The 20,104-nt window shown below is 43.5% G+C and overlaps 2 protein-coding genes across 2 annotated transcripts; both read right to left on the bottom strand.

Annotated features, from left to right (window-relative positions):
* Window positions 1-304: 304 nt before the first annotated feature.
* On the bottom strand, window positions 305-5,987 carry as3mt (arsenite methyltransferase). The gene is made up of 11 exons (XM_076728470.1): window positions 5,859-5,987; window positions 5,531-5,579; window positions 5,139-5,266; window positions 4,897-5,047; window positions 4,588-4,724; window positions 4,431-4,500; window positions 4,198-4,279; window positions 3,987-4,118; window positions 2,642-2,781; window positions 2,436-2,549; window positions 305-1,497 (listed from the first exon to the last, which is right to left on the bottom strand). Exons 1-11 carry the CDS (start codon window positions 5,873-5,875, stop codon window positions 1,390-1,392), a joined length of 1,128 nt encoding a protein of 375 aa, XP_076584585.1. The 5' UTR covers window positions 5,876-5,987; the 3' UTR covers window positions 305-1,389.
* A 169-nt stretch (window positions 5,988-6,156) lies between these two features.
* On the bottom strand, window positions 6,157-19,925 carry wbp1lb (WW domain binding protein 1-like b). The gene is made up of 4 exons (XM_076729583.1): window positions 19,510-19,925; window positions 13,169-13,271; window positions 10,913-11,074; window positions 6,157-9,740 (listed from the first exon to the last, which is right to left on the bottom strand). The coding sequence occupies exons 1-4, from the start codon at window positions 19,594-19,596 to the stop codon at window positions 8,899-8,901; spliced, it is 1,194 nt and encodes a 397-aa protein (XP_076585698.1). The 5' UTR covers window positions 19,597-19,925; the 3' UTR covers window positions 6,157-8,898.
* Between the last annotated feature and the right edge of the window lie 179 nt (window positions 19,926-20,104).

Below are 20,104 nucleotides of genomic sequence, written 5' to 3'. Positions count from 1 at the left end.
GGCGACGGCGACGACCAATCAGGAGGAGCCGCTGGACGGGGGGCGGGGCGGCCGCAGCCTCCTTGGCGAATCAAATTCCAAAACAAGTGCGCCTCATGTTAAGAGACAGACAGGACTCTACTCGTGACTTTTTTTAAACATACATCCTACTACAGAAGATAACCAGTGTACATGATTAAAACGTATTCGTTAAAAAAATGACATATTAATAAAGAAACATAAATACCTGCACAACATAATGCGACACAATAATGAAACTCAAATTTATACTGAGACTGTCAGTCAGTCAACAACATGCTCATTTCTAATGTACTTTATTTGAGTTGCATTACACTGTTTATAAGACAGCACGCTGATGGACTTAAATGCCCCGCTGAACTGTGCCCCACAGTAGTGGTTCCCTTTTTTTCTTTTTTCTTTTTTTTGTCAAGTGATCCCTTAAAATGAAGCAATATCTACTTGTACGGCCTTAGTGTGGATGTGAGTTGCAGGCAGATCAGCCAAAGAATCATTTTTCCTTCTCAGATCGTTTTATTAGAAGGATTTTAAGCGGCCTGAAGAGGTGAGAGCATTCTGTGAAAAGAAAAACATGAGAAATGTTGCAAACAATAAGCATCATTTTGAAAGAAATATAGTTTTGGGGTGTTGGGACTCCCAGGTTGTTTCAGAATGGATGTCTATTCATCACTGAATAGTACTAACGGCCTATTTCAAATCAGCTGTGCACCTTCCATTCTTCTGATGACTTGTTCTTGGCTTCAAAGCACCTCATGCAATACTGGTGCACAGAACCCACAATATGTACAAAAACAAAAATAGGACATTTGATTGCTTGCCAGTATTTATTTATTTCCAATATGAATTTATTGTTAACCATCATAATAATGATAAAACTGTTGCCAAGCTCACACTAATACAAAAGTTGTTAATTGCTTAAACGAAATCAATATAATTAGCTGTATTACAACAGAAGTAGGGTCATTTGTTAAGGCATGAATATGAAAGTCAGATTTTTATAATTGGAAAAAAAAATAGCCTTATAAGAAGGAACTATTTTGTAGAGTCCAATAAAATTCAAGATTATTTACAATTTTAAAATTCTGCTTTGATTCAAAGCCAAGGTCATTTTATTCATGCAATATAATTATTTGTATAAATTAAATTCCAGTGGAGGAGACTGACTGGACTAAGTGTGGGAGTGCATATCAGTGAGACACATGTTTATGTGTGAGTAGGGATTCATTTAAATAGCTGAAATCTCATTTGAAATGTTAATAAGACACAGATAATGACATTGCATAAAGCGTTATCAAGGCAGTAATTTTGAACTACTGTTATTATGCATTAAGGGTATGATTCTGGGCCTGTATCTCAGTGCTCTTCAAACCATTATTTGCAGCAGGAAGTAGGCTGTGTGCCACAGCATCCCCCTGTGGCTGAACCTGGATTTTCTTTATGCAGAAGACGGTCCAGCTCGAAAGGATCTTCAATGCCAGCCTGTATCAGTAGTTCAACAGGGTACACATCATTAGGAGCTTCAAGCCCACATCCAGTACCATTTAAGTATTTTATAATAAGCATGTTTCATCCAAGACAACTGTGAGAAATGTTGAAAAGTTTGAAAACTTAATTCTTGCTTTTATAGCACTAAACACTAATTAATATGCCGTACAATCTATATAATAGCAGAATAGACTGTTGCTGTAAACTGGGCCCTGAAATGCATGTTTTCTCCTGGTTTACACGTTCATCAGACACGGGTTGTTCGTTATATCAGCATTTCACAGTAGCTGTGCTTTCAAGAACACGACCAAAGGCTATTTATTACTATTATCATCAACTAGCTGTGTTGATTAGAGAAAAGTACCTCGGACCAGGTTTCACTTCAGTCCAAAGGTTAAACCAAGGGACACAGTTTACTGAATCACTGAGATTTTCAAATTACTTCTTTGCTGTTTAAAAACAAAATGGAAATCCTTCAGCAGCCGATTAAAATGTGTAAAATGAGTGATTAAAGGTTTAGGGTAGTCATTGAAGAATGTATAGTGGTGTTTTTAGATGTGTGCATGTTCACAGAATGACCATGAGAGCTGATAAGATGGAATTCCATTAGCTGAGAAGAGAACATTCCTTCCTGTTCAAGGTTCCCCAGCATGACTCCACAGTCTGGTTATGACTCTGAGACAGCTGCTTGACCTCGTGTGTGTGGACGTGTGCGTATGTATGTTTGAGTGGGTATGTGAGTGTGTGTGTAAGAACTTGCGGCATGTGTCCTGGTGCACACATGCATGTGTGACTACGCACAGTTAGACAGTGGAGCTCTCTGGGTGTGTCACACACTTGAAACTGATACCACAAACATACTGACCTCTAGTGCTCAAACACAATTCAGACAAAGACATTTCCACATCCAGGAATTTAGCTGTGACACTGACCTTAGGTTTGACTGGACAGGAGTCTCCTGGTGGTGGGAAACTGAAAGCCCCCTTAAACCTGGACTGGGTCAGGATGGTGGCCAACTCTCCATCAACTTCCACAACTTCATTGGGCTGTGAAATACATCCGCACATCACATCTGATATCTGCATGCAGTGCATGAGAAGAAGACACTGAGCTGTTCTGTCCTGTGGCATCTACAGACCTTGAATGTGTAACGGCAGTCAAACGGGAAGCTTTCCTCTACTCCTGCAATGTTGCCCTTATATTTGACTAGACAGGGCTTAGCGTTGCCTTTAGGGACCTTGAACAGGCGGTACGTGGCGGAGATAAATTTGAAGTCACCTGTAATTGCACAACAGGGGAGAGAAAATCAATAAATGCATCACAGTCAATCGGAAACACAACAGCATACAATGCCTTGTGCGATATGTTCATTGAACAATTAACTGGCACACACCCACACACTCAACAGTCAACAATACCAGTTAGCGATAACAGTTTAGTAGAAACCAATTTAACATACATTATACATTAACCAGGATTGTGCAACACAAATTAAATCCAAGCCGCGCATTGTGAATCTAAATTATGGAAACCTGAATCTATTCAAACCAAGAAAACAGTCAATAATGTAAACAGAAAGACGGATAAACAGATAGATATACCAACAAGGCTAATGTGACTTTACACACCGTAAAAAAAATATTAAATTAAATCTATTTAAAAATAATAGAACAAATACTAAAAATCACATAATCTCTGTGTCTGGTGTCCACGTACAGCACAATGGAAAAATGGAAATGTTGGAGCTGGTCACAGCGAATGTGACTTGTTTTTATTATTATTTTTTGTTAGCCTTTATGATAGCAACAGCTGAAGGTAGGACAGGAAAGGGGGCAGAGATAGAGGGGATGACACACGGCAAATGAGCCGCAGGTGGAAGATGAACCTGTGGCCACTGCAGAGGACTGACAGCCTCAATACATGCGGTGCACACCCTACCAACTGAGCTATAGGGGCCCCCCCGCGAATGTGATTTTTAACAACTGCGAATGTGGGCTCCAGGTAAATCTCTAAAACCAAGTAAATACAGTAACCTAGTGGCATTTATATGTTTTTCGAATTAGAGTTTGCCAGAAGTGTTCCAAACTTAGTTTGACTGTTCAGTGATACTCGTCTTGTGGGCAACTATCATTCTCTTCAAGTTTGGTGACCTGACATAATTTCCCACCTAAACCTGAGCAGAGGCCCAGTCAGAAAGAATACGTGGAAATGGCAGCATTTGTGTGCAAAGTCTTTTGAAGAAATTTAGTTTTTGGACCAATCTAGGCTGAAACAGAACAAAAATACATAACAAAAGACAGATTAAAATGAATCTCAAACTTCAAATACATTGTAACGTTGGTGCAACTGCATTAATTTCATCCAGACTGAAAAGTAATGCCTGTTACTGCAGCCAGCCTGAGATATGCTTTAGAAACAAGCAAACAAGGCAATACACGAAAAGAAATAAATAACAAATCAAGATTAAAAAAATAGTTTCAAACCCAGAACGTCCTGCAGTTCCTTGTTTCCAACAGAGATAAACTTGGCTGTGACCAGTCGAGGTGGGCTGAATCCCACTTCTTCAGCCAATTGCAGCAGATCCTTCCACCACAGCGCTCCACCAATACACTCACCTGCCAACATAAACTACAATGTGATATTCTGGCATGTGTCTGTGGGCCTTTAAGGCAGTAGGATACCAATCAGACATACCCCACAGCACTTTGTGATTTTTAATTTCCTCTGTCAGTCTTCCACTGCTGTAGACATCACTGAAGTACAGCTCGCCACCATCCTGCAGGTCAACAGTCACATTGCATATAGTAAATATCAGTGCAAACTCCAGAGACTGATATGTTTAATGGTTCATGATTCAAAATGCTTTTAGCTAATAATTCTTATCAAGTTTTATGATAAAGTGAGGACAAACTCAAAAAGCAGTGCACCTGGAGCACGCTGTAGGCCTCAGCCAGTACTCGCTTCTTGTCTGGAGAAAGATTCACCACACAGTTTGAACTATGGCAGAAAATCAAAAGCTCAACACAGTTTGTCTCCAATGACACAGCAACTGAAATATGAAACAAGGAGAGAAAGACTTCTTACATGATGATATCAAATGAGTTCTTTTCCAGACCGGCTTCTGTCAGGGCCTCAATGAAGCCCTGGACAAAATTGACATTGACCTTCTTGAAGCCAAACTCTTTCATGTGATGGTCCACATATGCCTTTGCCACCTCAAGCTAGAAGACAACACAGACTTGCATGAATCCTCTCTGTTGGCTGCACATTTCATTAGAACAGTTAGAACAGTCTGAAGTTTGGTTGCATTTGACGCTGAATTTGCGTTTCAGAATGGAGAGTGGGAAAGCTGTTGGTTACAAGACAGTGACAGCCTTCACTGATGCTCAGTACCTGGTCCTCGGTCATGTCAATGCCAGTGACATGACCTTTCTCTCCCACCAACTGACTCAGCATGTAGCAGTCTCTCCCACTGCCACTGCCCAGGTCCAGTATCCTGCAGCCCTCCAAGCACTCGGGCACCACCAGGCCACAGCCATAGTACCTGAGGGAGAAGCACACCTGCACTGTGAGTATCTGGGTCAGCGTAAACACATGTGAAGCACCAACAGAGAGTGAAACAACAGCCCAGTGACCTGGCATTGACTTCAGGGTGCACTTTCTTCAGAGCCTCGCGGACGAAGGCAGGGGCAGGCCTGGCCGGAGTCATACACACATTGGTCTTCAGGTCTGAGGTCTTCTGCAGCACCTTGCCATAATAATCCTGTTTGAGGGCAGAAAAGCTGCCTGTAGTCGCGCCTTATCACACATCAGGTTGTTATCATTAAATGCATGAAAGGTAACCTAAGGTGAGCAGCGGAGTTCAGAGCTGAACTTTGTCCGGTGAATTCACCTGAGCACGGGGTTACTACTGAACAACAATGCCGAACTACAACATTGCGTGTTAAAGAAAATACTGTCAATGCATTAGCTAAGCTCTAAGACATGTTAGCAAGTATTATGGATGAGGCAATTTATAAGTTGTTACCTTGACGTCCACGTGAATGGCGCCATCCACGAAGTCTTTTGCACACGCACTTAAAGAAAAAAGCGTTTTAAACACGTTAGCTTACAGTCTCTATTAGCTACGTGCTAACAGCTAACGTTAGCTCAGACAGCTGGTTCGCTACAGCAAATGAAGCTATATTACACGTTCACAGTTCCAAGATATTCTTAATGTATACTAATACTACGTAGGTTAGCTGAAGTTACTAGAAAGCAACTTGTTACCGTCTCACGTTGACTTTGCAACGCTGTGTCAAGTATGACTCATGATGCGACATGAACATGAGACAGGACATAAAGCTTGGTCTCACCTCTTTTGTTCAGCCATTGTCCCGTTGCCTGCTAACAGTTCAGAGGTCCACAGATTGTGAAGTAAAGCTTTCTACAGTAAGTGGACAAAATCAACATGAGTGTGGACAGCTGACTTCCGGCTCCACAGCACCCCCTGTCTGTCACTGCCTGGAACCACAGCTGCGCCCGGATGCACTCAAAGTCTAATCAACATGTTGGATTTCATATATTTAGTTATTTAGTCCATTTCTTGAGAAGTGCAAGCATAGTTTCCCACGCAAAAAACCAACTCAGTGTTGACAAGAAAAGAGTCAGCTTGAATTTAAAATGACACGTTTATTGAACATACATCAATCTGGGTTGTTGTAATAAATGGCTTTATGATCTGAACATTCAAAGAACATGTGCAAATCCACCTGACACACACTGGTGAAGACAGAAGACGTGTCTTTGGCGAGAGGCCCCTGATCTTGTTAACAAGTCATCTACTGCACTGTTAGTCAAACATACCCTTCACACAACTTCAGGATAAGTCTCAAAAGAAGTTAAAGCTTTTCTAAACAGAAAAAAATCAGAATACCCACAATGAGAAAACAAATCTGTCCATGAGAATAAAGCTACTGATTTCATAAGAATTATGAAAGCGACTATTTGGTTCACAAACATGTTACAGAATATTATACACAATTTGCAAATATACAGTGGTTTTGAAATTGAATACAGTTCCAATAATTTTTCTTAAGGATTCAGCTGATGTGAAAAATAGCTCATCTTGGTACGAAGTGTACCACAATTAGACAATATGACTTTCTAGCTCACTGAAAGCATTAACATATAAAGCACTTTAGAGTGTGTTCAGGCATTGATGGGTAAAATTCAGTCCTCTTACCGTCAATACAGACACAATTTAAATTGTGCTGGAAACCTATATGGGAGACATCTTCAGTTAGATGGATTTTTGGGGCATACAGAAATCTGTGAGATCAATGGCTGAACAATTTGTGCTTTGCAGACATAGCAATGTGTGCATTTTTGAAGGTGCCCCAAGGAACGTCTGGAAAAAAATACGATTTGCAGGGCACAATGGCATGTAGCATCAGTTCAGCTCCTCAAGAGCAGGCAAACAAAATGTGACTTCTCTCAATTTGGAAAGGTTTCACACAGCATGTACATTTTCTGATCAGTGGCATCCTTCATTGCACATTCATCATCAATCATCTACTGTTTTGCACCTCCAGTAACATTTGTATTTAAAGGTTCAACTTGAAACATTCAAGCTCTTAAAGGCAGTTCAAACGGACGAGTCTTCCACAGAAGATATATTGATGTAACTGATAACTTTTATTACTTTTATTATCTTAAGGTATAAAGAATAACCAAGGACAACCAACACTGTTATCTTATCTCATTCTTTGATTACTCGTCTTTGCATCATTGTTTTGGTTATTCTACATCAAAACTACAGGCTGCAACTGTTAATAATTTTTTTTTTCTGTTTTTTGAGGGATGGGTTGCATGTTTCCGTTACAAATTATTTGCGTGTAAGCTCTGGTCATGTGCTCCACAACCATGACAATTATGGGCTTAATAACCTTCATATAAAGTTGAATACGGGATGCAGATCCCTTAAAATGATGGAAACCTAATACACATACATTGAAAAATTATTTTAAGGTTGCAGTTTTTTTTTCCAAAAAGAGCATTTCCTCTGCCAGACGGAACAGGACAAATGCAGACAATCGGCACTGATTTAAAAAAAAAAAAAACACTTGACAAATCATTTTGTCCACACGAGTCGACTGAAGTCATTAATGAATACCACAATGAAAACATGGTAAGATTGTGCTCGTGTGAAAAGCTGGTGAGTTTGGTGATCTACTGAAGTGACTGACAGTAAACTTTGAGGTCTGACGTTGCCCATCGCAGTCGTAATCTCTAAGAAGCTAAATATTCTTTTCTTGGGTTTTGGTACCTGCTTCCTGATGGTCTCTCAGCTTCACTGCAGCGCATCATTGCTCATCAAAAATCAGCTTTTTTTTTGGTAGGCACATACGACAAACAGTCATTAAATGAATCTTTAATGACTGTGTTCAAAGTGTTGCAAATCCTAACAAGTCAGACAGGTCCATTTTTTTAAAGAAGTTGCAACAAAACCCAAAGAGACTAATCATATAATGCAATTCAAGACTGAATTAATGAAGGTACGAATTTTGGGTTTTGATTATTTCTCAGCTAACAAGCTTCATTTATAAAGATAAATACACTTTGTGCAAAATAGGAACTGCTCACATGAAGATTTGCTAATGCACTTATACTTCTCTATCACTACAGTAGCAAGGCAGATAGAGAGCAACAAAAACAGACACAAGGCAGAGCGGTTTTCAATGGCTGAAAAAGCACTTTCAGAAGCATGAGTCTGACGAGAGAGCCCACACAGTCTTGTTCTATTGTCCCTGTACAGTTTGCATAAGCACATACTGTGGTAATTCCACATTGCACTCATCCAAAATGTTATTTTTTTTTTTACTTTGTGGTTTCCTGCCTGCAGAGAACGGCTCTGCAGAACTGTTGCAAGCACCTGGTGAGCAGAGCTGCGTTCATCCTGGGCAGTGATTGTCCTGTCCTGATGTCACAGCTTCAGCTGTCACGTCTTTAACTGTGCATCAGTAGCTTCCGTTGCCTGAGAAGGACAACTGAATGACTGCGTGTGTGTGCGTGTGTGTGTGTATATAAGTGTGCGGTGTGAGAGGTCTCACTTGCCACAGGCTGTTAAAAGGGCGTGTACTGCCCAAATATAACCCAAAATACACAGGTTAAGGCCACTGTTCCAGCATGGGGAGGAGGCGGCTTTCTCAACCACTGGATCTCAAGTCATTTTCAGCTGAGAGTCCACTTCCTGCTCCCACACCTGTTTTATCTAAGATGCACACATTCATAAAAATACTCACCTAGAAAGTATTTAGACATCGAACACTTGCTCGGATACAAAAGCATATGCCTCCATGCTCTGTGTCAAGTGCTCTCCTTCCCTCTATGACACAAAGGTGCGTTGACTGGGTTTCAGCCCTGCGGCTCAGTGCTGGTGCTGTGGTGCGGCCCCTCCTGCTCGTTGATGGTGTGGAGGAGAAGGCACACCGGAGGGTGGAGGGAGGCGCTGCCTACCTGGTGAGCCGGCTGAGGGGGTCCTGCCGGCCCACGTGCAGGCCGCCTCTCCGGCCCACCCAGCGCCTGCTCCTCCTCCACACTGAAGGAGGCTCGATGACCGCAGCTGTCGCAAAAGTCACCCCCCTCCTCCTCTTCCTCCGCCTCCTCCTCCTCCTTGTCTCTCTCACGCCCCAGCAGGCTCTCCAGCTCCCTCAACTCCTTGCCTTCCTGGCCTGTCCCTCCAGCTCCACTGAAACCACTGCTACCACGCATGCCGCACACACACACCTCAATCCCAGAGTCCCCTGTGAATCGCCTCCTCCTTCCATTGGGGAGTCTATCTTTGTCCTCAGTGCAACCCTCTGACAGGTCCTTCAGCAGGGGGTCCTTGCAGGAGTCGTCCCCATTTCCACTTCTTTTCTCCTGGTTGGTAAGTCCCTCTCTGTTGAGCCCATCTGACAGCAGTATCACGTCTGAATCTTGTGTTGTCTGTGTGGGCTTGTTGTCAGGCTTTGGCCTAAAGTCTAAGGTGGGGGGTTGTGGTTCCTCTATGCTGGGTCTGCAACACAGACTGTCAGAGACCGGAGGCACCGGAGCGGGCTGGATGGTCGGACAGTGTCCCTCCTGCTGCTCAGTGGCCAGTGGACTGGAGGCCACTGAGGTTGGGCCTGTGTGTAAGGCACTGTATGGAGGGGGAGGAGTTGGTGGCCGGTTGACCACCTCTTCATAGTCGGGCAGGAGGTAGTTTGGCAGAAACCCTGAATAGAAAAAGATGGAAAAAAAAAAACTTTGAGTAGAAAAAAAGGACAAATTTGCATATACACTGAAGAAAATGGACACAACTAAAGACAGTTTGCGAAGTAAGCAACAGTTACACGGGTGTGTTTTTCCTTTAAATAAACAACACTGTCTGACCCCTAAAATTTCAGCGTGACCCTCCTGAACTTCCCAGAGCACTATTCAAGCATTCCCAAAGCAATAGGGGGAGAAATGTGACAAAACAAGCTCATTTCTGGGTCAGCTCCTTGCTCAGGGCTGTTGCAGCACTGGGATGGTGTTGCAACACTGGCAAGGTACCAAGAGAGCAATGCTGGCCATTTCCTGAAAACTGGGGCACGCAAACAGGGAAGGTTCTGACGCTGTGTGAAACCAGGGATACTTCTCAGTGCAAACATTACATTTGAGTCAGGCACCACTGCTTTGCTTGTCACTAATTCCTCAGTTTGATGTAAGTACAGCAATAAGCACAACAGACACAGGTATTCTCTAAATCATGCACTGCAGCTGGTAAAGCTTAGTAATAAACATGTATATAAAAACGTGTATGACCAAACAAATTATACGCTGTTTGCACTTGGGGGGGATTAATGTGTACCGTGTGGCAATTGCTTGACAAAAAACAACTGACAGCTCTTCCAAGCTAAGAGCGGTGAAGGATCTCCCTCGAACAAACCCGAGAAGTTGAGAATTAAAAACTGATCAAAGTTGTGTATGAGCCCGTTCACTGGGTGGCTTGGAACTGGCATCATCTAAAAAAAACTCATTCTTTTTTGTGCCATGGGGGGGCAGCACCACCAAGCTGCAAACACAACAACGCTAATTTCACCTAATGTTGAGGTCTCTCTGCACATCCGGCAGTTCCAGAGCAACACTAGCACTCATTTGTAGTCATGTTTCCTTTCATTTGGCAAAGGTACGACCAAAAATCACACCGCTTTTAGCTGTTCTGTCTTCACCAACTCCTGAGGAAAACATCTGGCTCTTGAGCCATTAAACGCTCCACTGTGTTCACGAGCTGGGCACTAACTCTGTCTGCTGTTTGGTGCTGGGCAGGCAGCGCTCTGTATACAGTCACTGGGTCATGCATGCAACACGTCATATATGAAGCTCCATCATCAGGTGATGTGTGTTCCAGTGGGGGGGCTCTTACTGAAGTAGAAGGGCACAGAGGGGTAGTTGTGTGCTTCACGGTAAGCGATGAGGTTGATCTCATGCTGCCGTTGTTGCTGCTGTAGCCGGTGTTTGGTGCGCCGATGGTGACACACACAGCAACAGCTCAAAATGAAGATGATGGCCCAAACCAGCCAAAACCCTGCAGTGAGAGAAAAACCGACAGTCAGGTTGTGTTTGCAGTGGAACTCCAACACAGTGGATAAAACGTGAATATGACAGATGAAAAGATTTAAACAGGAGAGATTGTGGTCTATAATATCCATTAAGTCTGACTGTCATAGCCTGCGCTGATGTAACATGAAGGGCCTGCTGCTAACACAAACATGCAGATCAAATCCTGCCAACAGCTGTTCTAACACAGTCAAACATACACGTATGCATTGTATGTGTTGCACTAGGAATTTTATGCCATACAATCAATTCAAGCATCACTGAAGTTTGCTCTTATCATACAACAAAGCACTGACAGGCATATTTGTAAATGCTGTCTGAAATACTCCGGTCTAACCTTGCAGGAAAATAAATGGCAAAAAAAATAAAGGATGCCCATGATCTCAACAGGTTGCATAGTAATAAAGACAGTAAGAGAAATCTCAATATATTTATTAAGTCCTAGTTTCCTACAAAGGAATTATCTGTGGAACTGTACTGTCTAGAATCCAGTCTAAACAGCAGCGAGGAGCAAAAATGAGTGAGGCTTGAAACATGGGTCGGTTTGTGTTGACTGTGTGCTTGAAATGAGTGGGACGCTACTATGTCGACACACAAAAATGTGGGAAATTCACTTCAAGGACTACGGGGCAATGCAGTCCGTGTGTCTGGACAGTAAGAATGTAAATGCTCAGCGCTCAGTGCAGCGCGTCTCTCCTGGCGCTGCACAGTCATCAAGGAATATAAATGCAGCATTTCAGATCTTCAGCTTTAAGTCCTGCATGCTTTATTACCAACCTTGTTCAAATCAAGATGCCAACATATATTCATGAATGCATAGACTGTGAAGTGAAATGTGTCTTCTGTTCGACGCAGTTCATCATTTTAGTTGATTATTGTAACATTTTGTGGCCACGCGGCCGCCTTCTACCACAGCACAAATGCTGAAAATGCCACGAAGAGCCCGTCGAGCACATGTAGCATCATTACTGCACCATTCTCACACTGTTACACAGAGCATTTTGGAAACGGACACACACTCCGTCTTGTACATATACAGCGATTCACTCCTTAACCCCAGTGATGGAGGGCACTTAGGGACTTGCTGGAGGAGTGGAGGGTGAACTTCATCATGCCAGCATTGACAGGTAAGGGATGCCAGCCGACCAATGAGGCAGTCACTCACACACGGCGCATTCTGGATCTGAGTCTGTATCAGTTTAATGTCACGCTCATGATCAAACAGTGCTGGTTTAGTGAATTTAAGAGTAAGATGTTCAACAATGCACTCAAACATACATGACGGTACATCACATGTTAAAAATGTTGAAAAACTGGGAATGAGGCAAAGCTCACAGAGAACACACCTGCACGACACAGTTCATTTCACATTTGAAGTGCCCTTCAACACTGTGCTTGCTTATAGTTCCCTCACTTGTCTGTTTGAGCCTCACGGTGCAGAATGATGCAGACGTTGACAGTGGAAGGCTGCTTTCGTATTTATCTGCTTAAGGGGGAACGTTTCTCTGTGGTCAGATGTCTGGAAAGAATCTGGACCATTTTCAAGGACTTTTGAACTTTTGAAACCATTGTTAAACACAGGAACTGGGACATTTAAAACCCAGCGGAATGAAATCTATTTTAGGTAGGTGTCTACTGTTACCACTCTACAACTATTGGTCAGAGAATGACTGAATTTTCTTGTGTCTGAATTAGTCTTATTTTACACTTCAGGTTGATTTCTTACCAAAGCTAAAAAGGAAATGAGTCTGGGGCAGAGCTCATCCACTAATCTCTGAAGCACGTGTGAAAAATAAACACTTTGGAGACATGTACATGTATGTGGTCTCAAAAGGTCAAATAAAACATCCAATGTCAAATCATCCGACGTCCAGATGATCTGCTTGCAACTCAGCGGGCCCAGACACATCTGGATCATCAGCTTTGACAGAGGTCTGAAGACAATAACTTGGTCAAGGTGTGACAGGACTGGAAGTCGCACCTATTATTCACACAAGGGATCATGGGGGCTTGGAATATTGTGGATACAGAGAGAGAGGTGAAGGAAAAGCAGGATACTTACACCAGAGCTCGTAGTAGTAGCTGCAGCACTGAGACTCCCCACAGCAGTGGCCGGACTCACAGATGTAGCTCTGGTTGTTAATGCCTTCACAGTGCAGCAGGCTCTGCAAGAGAGCAGCACAGACACAGAAATATTATCCTGTAGCAACAGGTTAGAGTGAGCAGAAAAAACACACACAATGACATTTCTTCTGTGTTTTACAATGATCAACAGGAACACTCAAAGTACAGCGACAGGACAGCCTGCATTGAGATCAACCAGTGTGCAATAAAGTAAATATGTGACTTTAGGTTAAACACAGGACACTGTACACATTGTGCTCCGTTCATCCTCCAGCTACACAGCCCCATCGGGTGTTTCCTGAAATGTGTAACGGTAAAAAAATCAAATGGTTGACTAAGGTCGCGTAAGGCCGTCACCCTGTTCATGAGCCGTTCATGAGTATACTGCTGCTGTCACTTTAGCCTCATTCTGAGGAAGCGGCCTGTCCTGCCCGTCAGATTCAGCATGAACATTTGCAGTTTGTCGTGTTCTGAATGTTAATGTTTCATTCAACTGTGTTTAGTTTCAGTTGTCTACTCACTTCAGTCCTCTCCTTTTTAGATCTACAGTAAATGTTTCATTCGAGCTTTATTTGATGTGATTTTAATTTCACGGTCCACTGTTACAAGATGAAAACATGCACCAGCTAGAGCCCTCACTGCTCTGCCATCGTTAGAGCATCAGTGTCGAGTCATTTCTTGCCTTTTGTCAGAGCACGAACAGCAAAGGTGTCACTAATAAAGTTAATGATGGCTCTGTTCTGTTCAATTGTCCCAGCAAGCCACGACAGAGCGACAGCGAGCCAGCAGGGACAACACCAGGTCCCTGACACTGAAGCAGCGAAATGGAATTCAGGCATCATTCATTTCATCATTTTCTGTGCTTTTACTTTGACAAGTGAAAATGTCGTCTGGAGCTACTTCACCGTGGACTTTACACGCCATGCACAAATGCATAAATGCATATACTTTGAAACAGGTTCTCAACAAGAAGCAGCGCGCACACACCGACAAAATGACAAAACAGAGCTCACTCACAGAAAGTTAGCATGGCGTGATGCTGATGTACACGACTGTCCCACCATGCAATGCACACAGAAAACAGAGGTGATACTCAACGGTGCAAAACATGTCAATTATTTTGGAAAGGTGGTGATAATTACATATGCAAACACAGCCCTGAATAACCCTGCAGATATCGAGTAGCCAACATTTCATCTGGAGTTAACATCCTCAGCACTCGTGCTGCCAGAATTTCATCTGTGCTTCAGGCCCATACCGAGCCCAAAGTTCTGACTAGCAGCCAGCACAAGACACTAACAATGTCGCCTGAGATCTGAAACACAATTTCAAGTTAAAGGTTCAGCTGAGCCGCAGTCCAAACCTGGAAAATGTCTGAGGGTGTTTGACACAACAGACCACTTTCATCCAAAATCAATAAGGCATCAGTCTCCACTCCAACAGTCCGCTACTGTCAATACAGCAAAACAATAGCTCTGACTGATCAAAAGTTAGCCCGACCGAGCACATCCATCACACCTGAGAAAAGTTAAGTTGTGAAAGGTCACAGGCGACGCTAATCACATCAGACAGATCTGCATGGTGCCAGAAGAAAAGACAGCGCTGTAATCACAATCCTCCCCTGAGAAAGGTCCATGGATTTTTCCAGGAATGATTCCTCAGAGGTTTTCTCCCAGATTAGCTTAATGATTAGCTCACCAAAGTTCTAACGTAAGGACGGTTTGTCTCTCTAAAGTTTACCGGTGCAGGTCCCAGATTGTGAGGCATGATGATCCAGGGTCCAAAAATCCCAGACGAGTCCCTGCACCTCACGGGTCATTATCCCACAGAGGGGACAAGTCAAACAGCTCTCAAACATACTCGCACTCCCTCTCTCTCTGTCCACTCGACCCACACACACACACACACACACACACACACACACACACACACACACACACACACACACACGGGCCAAACAGTGGACAAGGATTGCTCTACGGAAATTTCCAAGCAGCAGCAGAGAGCGAGCTCCTAGCTGGGCCGCCGTATGATAATAAGGCGTACAGAGTAGTGAGAGGTGTGTGTGTGTGTGTGTGTGTGTGTGTGTGTGTGTGCGTGCATGCGTGTGTAAAGTGTGAGGCAGTGAGAGAACGGCGAGAAAAGCCGGAGACAGAGCAGTAACACATCAGCACAAACCAAACTGCTGACATTAAACATGCAGCCAAAGCTGAAGGATGAATCATTTCTCTGCAGCTGTTTCAAAGCCAGCAAAGCAGAGACAGATTTCACTTTCCGCGAACTAAACGCATGATGTTCGTGTCCTCCGCTTTGTCTCTGATAACTTCAGCTGTTTTCACTGACTCACCCGCTACGCTCCACCATTTGGTGCAACTCGATACCGATAACCATCGAGACTGTTTGGGTCTCCAGCCTGAGAGCTGGGGTGGGTCCGGGGTTCGCGAGCAGGCCTCCAGACAGAAAAGGCGTCTGTTCTAATCTAACTTCTGTCACAGGAATCAAACAGCAAATCTGAAAAGGAATCTAGTTCACCTGACACCATCCCGGAGCAACTTATTTTCTGCTGATCCTGCGAGACAGACGGTGAGCGAGCAAAGAATCCGGACAGACCAGATTCCTCTGTCCCCCATCCAAACAGGCAACACTGAAACAATCCATCTCTCTCATGCTACGCCAGATTTAGGGCAGATTTGGTTACCGTCCCAGAAATTATTGCTGCATTAGAAACTAATCAACCTTACTAATGAGCAGCTGTTGAAATGAGCAGACAATGAGAGCTGTTTGAAAAAAATCCCCCGGTGACTATTGAACGCTGCTCCCACAGATAAGTGGCTTCAGCTCTTGGTTAATTCTTGACTGCACACAGTCAGAGTTGATCCACTTGGCACAGGCCTGGAGGACTTGGCAAGTTAGGCGATGCACGTAAAGACCTCACTGACCCCGTATTTATTATTCTGTCCTGCAACAAAGAAAGGTGCTCTTTCATAGTCATCAAGGTTATGCAGAACAAAACACTGCTGACGCATTTCTAGCAACCGTTAATAGCAGACCTTCCCTCAGAGAGCGTCTTCCAAATCTCCACAGCTGAGCAGGCTCGGTTCAATGAACTCCGGTTGCCTCATTTTATCTAAAAGTTAGAACAGGCAGTATGTTTGCCGGCACTTTTCAGTACAAGATGAAGACAAACTCTAGCTGTTACTATTTAATTAGTACAGCCGAGCTTTGACACAGATCTGCTGCTGAGTTCAAGCAGAACATTCACGTTGGACTTATTACTTAAGTTTCACACATATGCAAATATTGTTTTACATCATTCATGTTCGTCTGAACATTTAGACTTTTGATGTGATCCTATGAGGAGGTTTTCATGTTTAAAGGAGATTTTCTGGACATTTTTTGAGACTGGTGATCTTGCACTTAGGGAGCGTTGTATAAAAGCAGCGATATACAAACATCAAGGTCCACAGAGCTTTTTAAGAGTACAATTCAAGAACTTTTCAAGGATTTTCAAGGTATCTAAACCAAAAATTCCCCGACTCCTGGGCTCTTTATCGTCACATCTCATCCAAGAGAAGGACTATAAATGCAACTGCAGAAACAGTTTTCAGAGTTCTTTGCACCCACAGGAGTCAATGTATGACTTCACTGTTTATTTAACCAGCTGTTTCAGCTTTGATTCTACATTTTGATCACGATTATTAACGGAATTTTAACGGCAGGAAACAACAAACATATATGAACACAGGATCTTTTCATTTCAAATACTAAAAGATTTTCGTTTTCGAGTGACTGTGCAGATGAAACACCAGATTATGTGGAAAATCAAGTATTTTTTAAGGAGCATATTTGAATTCAAGCATGTGACCTGACTTTGAAAACGTAACAGTTCAAATTAAGCCTTTTCAAGACTTTGTTGGACCTCTGAAATATGAGATTTATGTGTCTGTGGTACAGGCGGCGGAGCATCGGTGGCTTACACTGTCAGCTAACTTTACCCCATGATGTTGGGTGACAGTAGTTGTTAACTCAGCTTTACAAGCTCTTAGAGTATTAACTAAAAAGACAACCCAACAACTATTTGCCTTTATAGTAACTGTTTCTTATACCTACTGTGACCAGCTATGTCAAGAAAAACAAAAAGGCTGCAAAGTTTTTGAAACAACAGCCCCTGCACATACCACACTGACCAAATACTGGACCACGCCGAGGAGTGGAAAATATATGCTGTGAGCTGCCGATGAGAACAGAGCTAATGAGGAAAATGAATCAGGATGTCAGTGAGAACCATGTGGTCACTGGTTATGATAATGCTGTGGCTCGGGTGAAATACAGCTGACTCAGTGTTGTATGAAGTGCTAGAAGGATCAATGCAAATAGCAGATACAGCCGAGGGCCATGTGATGCAACTATTGTCTCCTAGCAGCCCATCAGTTTTACATCCACTAACAAATGACATAGTTCTGTTCCCCCACACAATTTCACCGCTTCAAGTCGTCCTGAAATAACGTGAATCTGCCTGCACGTGTCGTTTCGTAACTCTATGTTTCACGCACACATGCGTGCACTGATAACACAGATACAGACACTGTATGTGACACTGCATGTGATAACAGGAGTAAGTGGACTTTTTTCCCACAGGAAAAAAAATCAAAGAAGAAGAGGACGAAGGCCAATTTAGTCCATTAGTTTGTGACTCTTGTATCTTGATGCCTTCGCAGGACTCTTGGACGGAGGAACTTAAACCTTTGACCTTTGTGTGACACTTCAGAGATGAAACAAAAGAGGGTGATGTCTCGTTTGAGGGTAGTGGCCAAGTCCAGATAAGGGTGACAACAGATCATTCTCTGTACTTTCTCACAATGAATGGAGTGATGGCTAATATTCACAATAACGGCCACACAGTCTGTCTGCAGCACGTCTATTACTGCTTTGCATACGTAAGACTTAGATTATTATAATCAAAAATGCTTGATATAACACAAGACTCAATCTATCAAGATAAACTGCATTAGCCTCATTTAGCAGCTTGCAAGTTTATGTTTTCATACTCATCATGTCCCGTCACACTCGTCAGGTCACTCAATGGTTTGTTTTGTATGACTTCCGATAGAGTGCATCAAATGAATTATCTACCTCAGTTTTAGTTTAGTTCCACCCCTTCAAGCTTTCACTGAACTGTCACATGATCAAGGATCGTGGCTGATGAAACATACCCTTTACTGCACGAAATTCAAATAGTGATAAGGAGCAGTACCACATGCTGACAAATTACATCAGTCCACCCACTCAAATTATACAAGCCTAAGTGCAGTCACAACAAACAGCGATATGTAATACAGCAACCACTGCATGCCCCTAAAACATGTAGGATCAGAGAGGTAAAACTGCTCTGAACGAGCATCGAAAGAAATGGACAGGTATTGAAGCAGACCCCTCGGGTTAAGGTGAAGTCATTAAAGGTCAAACAGCGGACTGACTCCTGGACTCTTGGCTGTATTTGAGGAAAAAAAAAAGAAGTACAATCACCTCTGAATTAAACTGTGTATTCTGATGACTGCTATTACTGTCATATGTACAGACTCTGTCAGTATCTGTGGAGGTGGACAACAAGAGGAAGAGGAGGAAGTCTGGAGGCTGTAGAGGAGACCCCAACACATGTTGATACAGCACTGCTTCTCTTTAAAACAGCTTAATATCCAGAAAGGGTCAAACTGCTGGGTGACCTGATGACTGGGTCTACAGTGTCATTGCTAACACACGGACGACAACATTGAACATTACCTTAACACAGAACAGGTGAATTAAGGGGGGTTTTCTTCTGCTTTGATGTTAAAGGTTACTACAAAACTACCAGTACCAGTACCAATAAGTGCTAGCAATTAGCTGTCATGTCTACCGGTGTGGCTCCATTAATACCTGAAGAACTGCTTCTGTTGTTTAGGCAACTCATTTCTGGCTAAAATGTCAATCCTCCACCATAAACACAACAGATCAAGGCCCTGACTCACCAGTGTCCCTGTGCTTCAACAGTGCTAGCACGTTAGCGATCGCAGCTAGCAGCTCAACTTAGCCAGCAAGCTAACATGTTTGTTGACAGCACAGAAAAGTTAAAGCTGGACACCTTTGACGACGACAGATGTTCTGTGCTGTAACAATGACTGGGCATGTTGTTCATTAAGACAGTCAGTGTCCAGCTGGGCAGTTTGCTGACATGAGCAGGTAAGCAGCTAGCTAGCAGCCCTGTGAGGGAGAGCCTTGTTTTTGACTGCTCAGCCTTACCCTTTCTGCTGCGGACTCGGTGGGGGTGACAGAGCCGACAGCGTGCAAAAACAGTCCCATTTTGAGAGCCCAGCACGCGCCTCTCATTCCTCCAAAAAGTGGCTCCAGCTACGGCAAAAACATGCGCCCGTAAACACTGCTGTTCACAAACTGTGAGTCCGAATATCTTCAACTATTTGTCGGCCGCTGTTGCGCGGAGAGGCCGCTGCATGCGCCGCCTCCTCTGCGTACTGGACATTTCAACGAGGCTCAGTCAGTGCTGGCGCAACTGGTTGCTGTCGGTGCAACTGACTGATACAGCTGTTACACAAGCCGCTCCTCCGGTACAGGCACTCTGCCTCGGTCTGCTGGGTGTGGCGTGGTCACCTCGACCCGATCCATGTGCACAACGTGATGGGCCGGGCGTTGCGTTGTGTGGATCGCCACTGGTTTTGCGGACTGACCTGCGATTGGACAGACGGAAGAAGCGGACCAATCACTGATCGGTGCGTCTCCAGTGCCTGGCCTTGTTATCTTCCTGTATTCATCCTCTCTAATGTATGGGAACACATGTTCAAAACACAGTTCTCAAAAGTCTTTTTCCTCATGATCAACA

Source organism: Chaetodon auriga, chromosome 4 (assembly GCF_051107435.1).
Source record: "Chaetodon auriga isolate fChaAug3 chromosome 4, fChaAug3.hap1, whole genome shotgun sequence".
NCBI lineage: Eukaryota > Metazoa > Chordata > Actinopteri > Chaetodontiformes > Chaetodontidae > Chaetodon > Chaetodon auriga.
This window is presented reverse-complemented; position numbering and strand designations above follow the sequence as displayed.

What these genes read in the sequence shown, in the direction of transcription:
- as3mt (XM_076728470.1), bottom strand. An exon ending in AACTCATTTGATATCATCAT is followed by an intron (nt 4,501 to 4,587) that starts GTAAGAAGTCTT and finishes TTTCTGCCATAG; the next exon opens with TTCAAACTGTGTGGTGAATC. An exon ending in AAATCACAAAGTGCTGTGGG is followed by an intron (nt 4,119 to 4,197) that starts GTATGTCTGATT and finishes TTATGTTGGCAG; the next exon opens with GTGAGTGTATTGGTGGAGCG.
- wbp1lb (XM_076729583.1), bottom strand. Translation starts at nt 19,596, where the DNA reads ATGAGAGGCGCGTGCTGGGCTCTCAAAATGGGACTGTTTTTGCACGCT. An exon ending in CCGAGTCCGCAGCAGAAAGG is followed by an intron (nt 13,272 to 19,509) that starts GTAAGGCTGAGC and finishes GCTCTCTTGCAG; the next exon opens with AGCCTGCTGCACTGTGAAGG. An exon ending in CTCTGTGCCCTTCTACTTCA is followed by an intron (nt 9,741 to 10,912) that starts GTAAGAGCCCCC and finishes TTTTCTATTCAG; the next exon opens with GGTTTCTGCCAAACTACCTC.